A 10,136-nucleotide genomic window follows, 5' to 3' on the forward strand; every position below is an offset into this window, starting at 1 on the left:
CCACATATTTTTTGCTGGTAAAGTGTGTTGAAAGCAAATGCGCAATACTCAATTTGTATGCCTACACCACTGCAGTTTTGAGACTGTATCTTTCAAAAAATGAACGATTGAATGATTAAACAATTTCATTCATAACGTCAAATGAATTGATATATTATATATGTGTGTTTTCCATTTAACTGGCATCGCCGGATTTGCTGGTGTTGCCTTTGTCGCCGATTGCTGGAACGCGCGTCGCCGGCGATCGATTGTGGCAACGCAATATACCGTTGCCGATTAGGAAACAATATGGCATCGAGGTTTTCATATTCTACAAAACCAGTATTTCTAAAACTAAAATTTGTCTTACTACATTAAAATACATTAAAACTGCACATAGCCAAAATTTCTGGATAAAATTTTAAGATAAGTATCAATTTTAAGCTGCAATCGTCATCGTTGGATCATTGTGGCGTTGCCAACCGTTCCATTAACGTCATCGTTTCCCGATAACATCGCCGGCGAAGCAACGTTAATGGAAAGCGCCCATATTTTGACCTTAGATCTTAGGCAACGTTCTTTAAATATATTTTCAGCCAGTCAACCAAATAGCAGAATCCAGAATAGCGTTAATCCAGAACTGAAATTATTGTGCTGCATGTGTGCATAATTTTATTTACCAATCTTTTTTTCAAAACCGATTGTTCAAATTAATTACAATGTACAAAAGTGATGATGTACATTGTATACGTGTACTCTATAGTCCATGGTCTAATAAATGCAAAAATGCCACTGTTTCATAATTATCCGGCATAGTAATATTTCTGTGTTGTATTTTGCTAATTTTAAATCCAAGATCCACTTGTTCACTGCGTTCAGTTGTATATGCGACTAGTAACTTTTTGCCATGGAAAAGTTTTTTTTCAACGTACATGTATTAAATTTCAAACATCATATAACAAGTGAGAGATTTACATCTTAGAATTAATATCTGTCGGGAAAAAATTGTTTTAAGTAATTTAACCTACCACCCCAACGACGCTTCAATTTTCTTATAGGGTATTTTATTGCAAGTCATCTCCGAGCTCCTCTTTTATTCTCATTAAATTTCAAACTCTTTACGCTTGAACCTTTCTGCATTATTATATTGCGTGCAACAAACACTGGCACAGTTCTAGTAAACGAATATCATTTGACTGTGCATTGTATTTTGCGTGACTGGCGGAAAGCAGCTCGCGCTAAATTGATCTAAAATTGTCTCGGATGAATGTATGAGAAGGGTCATTTAGAAATATGCTAATTTTAATTTATGCTAAACTTGTTAAAAAAAAACCCATCCAAATATCAGAAGCGTTGCCTTTTTTTTTAGCAAACGCGTTTTGCACTTAAAACAAAATATGAAATTGTACCACAATACTAGTAATTATCGAGAAACACACTTGTAAATTATGAATACTCTCTTTTATTCATCAAACATGGCAAATCAATGAATTCTTTTTTCTCTTTTATTTATAACCCATGAACTGCACCATGTACAACTGGGATGAGCAATACACTATAATATAGAATTACTGGAGATATTTGTACACATTTATTGTGTTAGACGAGGAGTACCCAACGTAGAGATTGTTCTTGTCATCCACACACACGCTGTATGGACGAATAATCCCTGACTGAGAGACAAGATGAGTCAAGAACTCGCCATCCGTATCTATAATGTCGATTGTACCATTGTTAAAATAACCATCGCAAACAATGATATGCCCAAGTGTATCTGTGCATATTCCGTATGGATTGAATGGTGACCTCTGGCCTCTATAGGAGAATCTGTGTTGTCTTGCTTCATTGACCACCACAACTTCTTGTTTTCCAGAATCGGACGTACAGATATCTCCATTAATGTTCTCAGTAATGTAATGTGGTTCAGAATATAAATTTCTGTCATTGTCTCTATGTATTGAATGTAGGTAGCTTCCATACTTGCTGTACTTAACGACCTTCGCATCTGAATTGCGCGCACCCGTGGTCTTTTTCATTCCCACAAATATTCCTCCATTTTTATGGGAAGAATGTATGCTGATGGGCTCCCATTCAAAAATTTTGATGAATGGAGATACTTCTTTTAAATCCATGGATTTTTTATAAATGACTTTATTTTCTCTGTCTGCGTAGATCAAATCGGCATTCTCTGTGACTGTGTGGTAACCAACGCCTTGTCTACTAGTATTTATTTCTTGTAGCATATTTCCTTGAAGATCGGTTTGAACAAGGTTACCTGAATTATCGCTTGCCCAAACTTTTTCTGCTGTATCTATTGATAAATGGAAAAGACGCTCAACACCTGGTACAGTCAACTCACGAACCTTGATAACAGAGGCGGAAGGAGACTCTGTTTGTTGTACATTTGATGCCTTTGGATACTCTCCTTTCACTTCCTTGCTTGTGGATGTACACGATTCTAAAGCTTTTATACGTCTTAATTCCGGTTTTGTTTGGTCAACGTGAAGCTTACCAAGTAGATTTGAAACTTCTTCTTTACTGTATTGACCAGCAGTGTATGTTGGTGTTACGGGTTTTGTTGTTTCTGGTATTGGTCGTATCTCCAGATTTTTCGAGTGTTCGATTATAATGTTTGTAACTTTTGAAGCAGACAGATATTCACGAATCTCTCCATCCAGCTTTTGAAGATATGTTATGTACTCGTCAACAGTTTTGTCCTGTGATTTCAATTCTTCGAGTAGTTTTTCCTCGACTCTATCGACCTCTTCCAGTGTTTCAGCCATTGCTTTGTCCGCCAACTTTTTAAAGAACTCTGTATCTTCTTTCACTTCTTTTCGGGTATTTTCCATGACCCTTTTTATTTCTTCTTTATTTTCTTGAATTTCTGTCTGCAGCTCTTTTGATGTTGGAATGAAATAATTTTGAATACTTGGAAGTGTCTTTAGACAGGAATGGCAATTTTCTGAATAAAATTTCTCTAGGTCATGAAACTTATGCCTTGTGTGGGTTTCCTGACTCGCGCATTTAGAACATAAGGGAATTTGGCATTCTTCACACAGAAGATCTAAATCCTTGGTTGGATGCTTCTTACACTTCTCCACGGGGATTTTGTGGTTTCTTGATAGATATTGGACCACATCATGGCCCTTATTGTCTGGAATCTTCAGATGGTCATCTCTGCACTGTTCACACATTGAACGGTAACAAGAGTTGCAGTACAAAGCACCATATCTTTCACAGCTTTCGGTTCCACACTCTATAATGTGCTGAGCATCATCTGGTATTGAATCCATCTAAAATGACAAGAAAAATATATAATTTAAAAGTAAAATTAATTTCTTTCTTCAAACATACAGAACTGTCAAGAATACCAAGACGGAGTTTAATAGTTTGGCCGGTTCAGGTTATCAATCACTTAATTTCCCAGGATTGCAACCATGATAGAATATATAGAATATTCCCTACGGCTATCGATACAAAGACATGAAGAAAGCATTGAGGAATAGGCAACAAATAGCACAGTTATTGAGATTATTATCATTTAAAGGCAGAAAAGATTATCATTACTGGAGGCATCCGTTGACCATAAAATGACTGAAGGATGATGTTTGCAAATTTGGTCAACAAGGTTTAGATACTTGAAGTCCGAATAGTATAAAAGGGTACAGCGCATTGGTGAAAGATATACACCAATTAATCACAGATCGGTCAAGCATGTTGCATCTTACACATGAAAATGAATGTGGAAACTTAAATACGTATTACCAGAATATGTGTTCAAGTTCAAATCTGAGTAAATTTGTAAAGAATCACATCAACGTTTTATTACACTATATCAAAATGATAATCTTTCACATAGAACATTATAATGTACTTTCGTTTCAAAATACGTTTTTCTCCTGTCTTGCAAATTAGTAAGCGATTTCTCCAACAACTTAATAATACGGTACTTACCTTGACTGAACATAAACTGGTCTAAATGGTCATGTGAAGAAATGTAGGAACGTTGGAAATAGAGATATATATAAAAAAGGACAAAATTCCAAGTAAAGACGGATGAGTGATTTTCCTAGTATTTGGTTGAAATCCAAACCCGGAGTTGATAGACCCCCGCCCCGACACAGTGTAATACAATACCTGCAACAACGCCACAATAAAAAAAAATAGATAAAAGACTAGACACGATCTCGTTGCGAGCAACGAGGAGGTATTCCGTGCGATTATTTGAAGGTTATATGACCTTGACTTTGATATTTGACCCTTTATCTCCTTATCGGGGCAACAACAAAAAATTATGATGGCTGAATTTTGTTAGGAACATCATTCTCAGCATTTTATTCTATATTGATTTTCAAAATGATGCTTTTTAAAATATTTGTTCTGTTTGAGGTATGTACTTCTGGCCCCTTAAAACCCATAAAAAACCCCTTAATACGGAACACATGATAAAATAATTATAATATATTGTTAAATAAATGTGAGATGAACATTATTGCTTCTTAAACATATAACAAACTAGAGCAGAGCTCGTGGCAAAGCCACGAGTAGGTCTTCCGTTGTTGCTGCGAGTTGAAAATGTATGTGATATGGTGTCAGTAATTTATAATGACTAAACTTTCAGTTCTGCTTTTGTTATAAAAATGTGTTGTGATTGAAAGCCTGTATATAAAACGTGTTTTGAAAAAGAAAGAAAGAAAATGTTTTGGAAAACTATCTGTCGAACACAGTTTATGTAATCGTTTCAAACATTCTTTAAAAAATGAGATGTTTAATGGCGAGTTAAATTTTCAGAGGGTAGCAAGCATTGTTACATGTACTCATGAATCATGTGAGGAATTGTGTTTTTGGGAGTTGATTTTAATAAACTCTCCTATGCAGTTACTCTAGCATACCGAAACTGAAACTGTGTTTGCACCTAAGCACAAATCATCGCCGCTGACAAGACTTAGTTCTTGAAAATAATGAAGTATTTTTTTAAAGGAAACTTTTTTTTATAAATACCTTGGAAATAGTCAGATTTTAAATGGTAGGAACAATTTGAAGTTTTTTTAGTCCTGTGTATTCATACGCCAGAGTTCAATATATAGTCTCGTTCAACCATCGGCTGTCTCCTTACATCTCCGGCAAGTAGAGAGTCAGTCTATATTTAGAGGTCGCATCATCAAGTTATCATGTGACCTGGTATCTCTTACTTGTCGGAGATTAACGGAGACAGCCAAGCATCTGGTTGAACGAGACTAGAGTTCATTATTGGTTGGATCCATACAATTTTTGAAATATTTGGAATACCAAAACATAGTTTGATGAAATCAATTCTATTTTAAAATATTACACAACATGATTCATTAGAGGTTTTCTCAAAATTCTAGTCGGAACAGTCAGAGAATTCATATTATAAAAATGTGCATAATTCAAATGCAGATTATAAACTACTTGCCAAGCAAACTAGCATATCGTTGATTTTAAAATAAATAATATTCGATAAAATCAACTCTCGTCAGTACATCAGTACTTTGATTTAAAAACCGAACCCGCCTACAAAACACGTAACCTTTTCTCTAAGATAACTTCTTTATTTAAAAATATTTCTAAATTTTTGAAAACTATGTGCAAGTTTAGAATTGTTGCGTGATGACAAAATTTACAGACCCAGAAACTTACTACTACACCAAAAAACGTGCGACTTACTTGCGAGAAACGTTTCGTGTAAACCGTTAAGCGTGTCGTGTGATTGTGAAGCGTTTCGTGTAAACCGTTTAGCGTTTCGGGCAAAGCGTGTAAATCGTTTCGGGCAAAGCGAGCGAGAACCGCGTGAAACATTTCTCAGATTTCATTCGGAACTCACTGACACTTCAATTCACTTTCAATTGATGAAAGGGAATATATCCAAGATATCTTCATTGAACAATTTTCACTCATAAAATTTCACAGGAACGAAAACAATTTTTTACGGAGATTTATAATGGGAAATGTTTACATCTTTTCTCCGTTCGGAAGTACTCGGGATACCTCGCGCAATATTTAAACGTTATCATCCGGGCTTATTAATGGCTGATGCAATGCAAAATCCCCGTAGACTTTCAATATTGGGATGTGTATTGAAACCTGAAGCGATAGAGGGGGCGTTTCAACACATATAATCTGGACATTTTTCATATAAGTGGACGAACGTAGTTTTAGCACAAAGGTATTTACTATTATTGAAATATCAAGCAAAAAGTGGTGGAAGTAAAAACTCGGGACATAGTATATCTTATAAATTTATGAAACTTTGAAGTGTTTTGAAATTCTTTAACCAGGGAACAACGATGTCTATATATAGATCAGTAATAGGATAAGGTAATGTCAAACATCGAAGACTGTACGAATATTTAAGAAACTGTTTTTATTACAAGTGTTACCGTTAAAAGTTTGCCGAATCTTCCTGGAATTAAACAAAGGTTGTAAATTTACTTTGTATAAAATCTTTCTTCATGGTTACTCAGTGTGAAACATTCTTTACCTTAGACATTTTACTTTTCCACTAAGCATCCGCCTTCGTTGCCTTTCCTTTACACTACATCTAAATTCATCATGTTCATAAGTGATTACTCGTTCGCATTTTAAAATATTTAATGTCCGTATTCTCGGACTCCATGCTAGGAAATTTAGTTGAATATAAGCTACGTCATTCTTATCCATGTGCATGTTGTCGACGGCGCGCGGCCAAAGAAATTTTCACAATCGTTCTTTAAAAAGCTTTAAAGTTATACAATATAGGATACACATGTAATTTTTATATGCAGACCTTAATTAATTTGTTTGCAAGTTTATAACTAATGATTATTCCTTTATCAGCACCACTTATTATTTACTCAACTCTCTCTCTCTCTCTCTCTCTCTCTCTCTTTTCTTTCTCTCATTCAAGTCACGAGCGGCAATGTCTTAACTCCGCCCAGCTACGATCTGATTGGACAAAGGTCAGTGAAAACATTAGGTAGAAACTTTTCTGGAGTAAACCCCTATTAAACGCTTCAATGTACTTCGCTGTAACTTAAACGATCATGTTTTGATAAGCATATATATTTTTTTATTTATTCACATCGATAACTCTTACTGAGACCATTCGACTTTGTACAAGCAGCACACATAACCTCGGACATCGGGTGTCTCCTGCACCTGGCTGAACCTGTCAATCAACCTCTGTGTATTTGTTTTCATTGGATGGTCAAGCGTCTCTTTCTTTGTCAATAGCCAATCGAAAATTAATGACTTCAAGGTAATCGGAATCAGTATTTGATGAAGCATACAATTCAAATGACAAAATTTTTATTAATTATCTGAAAATTATTTAAACCACTGTTAATGGAAAACAAAGAGTCTTAGAAGTAATTAACACACAGGGATTTGCCTACAATGTACACAGTCATGCAATTACTAGTAATTATTATGGGAATCTTTACGCATGGTACTTAATTCGAACAGATTATAATAATCTATACACTGTACGCCGTTACATATGTACGAAGCGCCGGTAATATATACGAATATTGAGTCAAAAATTTAAATCATTTTTATTTCTTGTTCTTTTCAATACAATGTGAAATTACTTTCAGAAAAAAATTCCGAAATACTAATTACAACTTTCTTTTTTGTGTAATCATTTGAATTTTTTCTGGGTTCATGTATATATGTGTACAGAACATACTTATTTACGCGCGAATGACACGACATAGGAAAAAAATAATCGGTTGTTCGTAGAACATTTTTATCTTACGAATGTGACTAATTTAATTTTAAATATTTTTCAACATTATCAATGTAAATAATATCAGGTGTATTTACTGTTTGTGTTTTTACATCGTAATGTCTGAAACCAATAAAAATACTAATGTTAGCAGAAAAATCAAATCCCGCCGAATACTGAAATACCGATTTCAGTTAGCAATCATACGGATTTTATTTTTGGTATTGACTATTGAGTTACGGTAACTTTTTTTCTGGATGATTTATTATTTATGTAAAAGCACCATTCCAACAGTTACTCAATTATATAACAATTGATGATCTGGGGCTATATACATGATATATGTTCCGAGCTGTGTGCGCTGAAGCGACACAAGATTCTCGTTTGCATGTGGCGATTGAATTTACACAGACTGACCGAATAAACAAACGGGTGGGAATATGAAACAAAATGTTACACATGAGAAGAAGCCACCAAAAATGATTTTCGATAGATCTTGATATCGTTTTGACAATTAAAAAAGTCCGGCGCGAGCTCCTGTCAGCGGGGCGGGAGGGGGCAGCAATGAGTTCGCTTCTTCAAAGAAACGAACGACCATGTAGAAAAACTACAGAAGTGATTAATATGTGACCGATAGAGTTGTTTAAAATTCATGTGAATTTTTTTTTTAAAAAATCATCGAATGCCTCAATTCAGGACATTTTTTATCGTGCTAGCACCTACTGCAAACATGTTACATGGAACTTTGATTTTTAAACTACCTGTTTATCTTTTCATCTTAAACGAATATAATAGTTGAAAAAATAATAAAATATAGTTGTGTCCGTGCAAAATATGAAACATGAACGCGCGATAAGGTACATGTAGAAGAACACGAACCGACCCCGGATTACTTGGCGCCGGTTCTCCTCAGCCATGTGCGAGGGATGATCATCATTTAAAGGTTTACTATTTGTGTGTGTGTGTGGGGGGGGGGGGGGGTTGATTCAAAACATTATTTGTGCAGTTTCTAAAATATTTTACATAAACAAACTAACCATTAATTTATGTCTTAAATGTACGATGTTTACGATTTGGAGTAATATCGCTCATTAATATTCATTTACACTCAAATGTTCAATTGAATAAATACATTAAATTAAAACAGTTCCTGTTTTTACAGCTACACGTTCATATGCATGTAAGTGTGCGTCGCAGTGTGAGAATCTTGTGTATTAAAACCCGCTTAATAACCGCTAGGTAGTGCAGCCGTTACTGATCTCATCGGCCGTTGGCGAAGGATATATTACGTAAAGGTATATGTACAACGCACAGACAGGCACAGTTCAGAACCCAGGAAGATTTGAAAAGTTTGCAGTATAATGAACATACTCCATCAAATAAAAGTTATTTATTTTAAACTTAAAACCCACAATTGATCTGTGTCTATTATTGCTTTAGATTGAGAGTGACATTGCTTTTATTAATTAACTGAACGATTTCTTAATTGACACCCAATCGTTTAATCCATAAAAAAATTATGTGTAATCAAAACGAAACCAATTATCGAGTTCGCGGCTAAATAAACTCATACATGTATATGAGAGACACAGCTCTCGTGTATTAGATAACCGCTGACCGCTACAGCCGCGAGCATGGTGACCGATTTTCTCGGCCGCGGGCGAGGGAGAGCTTACGTAATGGTACACACATACACAGCCCTGATTCAAGGTAGATTTTAAATGCATGGAGTTAATAAATAAAATGTAATGCATATAGTTTTTTAATTCCATATTATGTGGTTAAATAGCAAAGAAAAAGAATGTTTTGTTTTCCAATTGCCGTTTTTAATGATTGTGCACTATAAGAACTTAACAACAATGACTTAAACTCCTTAAAAAAGCATGTACTCCAACAAAAACAAATTTCTTATAAATTAATGCCTCCTGTATAAACCAGCATACTTTCTGCGGCAACTTTATGCCAGTTGTACGCACAAAGACTTTCGTTAACTTGTCTAATGAAAACAGGTACATGTCAACATGTAAAGCTTTTTACACTCATACTACACAAATCACTTACAAAATAATATTGTTACGACCTTTATGAGATCCCAACAAACAACTTTTCCAGCGACATCCATATCAAAATCCGAACCGTTTTTGAGTTATTAAGCAAAAACTTTTAGGGGCTATTGGCCCTTAATTTAAGGGGCCAGCCCTTTTTTATTGGTGTCAAATGAAAGCCCTTGATATTCTGCACAACTTTTATTCTACATGTCTTAACAAAATATTTTTCGTTAAAAAGATATAACGGAAAATATGTCTAAATTTTTGCACTTTTTGGAATCCTGTTTTTTGACCCCCTACCTTTTCCTAAATAAGGAACGTAATCCAAAAACAAAAACCGATGTATACAACTTCAATGTCTTTGTTATTCAAATTCGTTAGAT

The 10,136-nt window shown here is 34.8% G+C and overlaps 1 protein-coding gene across 1 annotated transcript; it reads right to left on the reverse strand.

Moving 5' to 3' along the window:
- Window positions 1–1,425: 1,425 nt before the first annotated feature.
- LOC128167010 (E3 ubiquitin-protein ligase TRIM71-like) lies at window positions 1,426–4,273 on the reverse strand. The gene is made up of 2 exons (XM_052832499.1): window positions 3,934–4,273; window positions 1,426–3,272 (listed from the first exon to the last, which is right to left on the reverse strand). The coding sequence occupies exon 2, from the start codon at window positions 3,270–3,272 to the stop codon at window positions 1,548–1,550; it is 1,725 nt and encodes a 574-aa protein (XP_052688459.1). The 5' UTR covers window positions 3,934–4,273; the 3' UTR covers window positions 1,426–1,547.
- Between the last annotated feature and the right edge of the window lie 5,863 nt (window positions 4,274–10,136).

This window comes from Crassostrea angulata, chromosome 10 (genome assembly GCF_025612915.1).
Source record: "Crassostrea angulata isolate pt1a10 chromosome 10, ASM2561291v2, whole genome shotgun sequence".
NCBI classification, from domain to species: domain Eukaryota; kingdom Metazoa; phylum Mollusca; class Bivalvia; order Ostreida; family Ostreidae; genus Magallana; species Magallana angulata.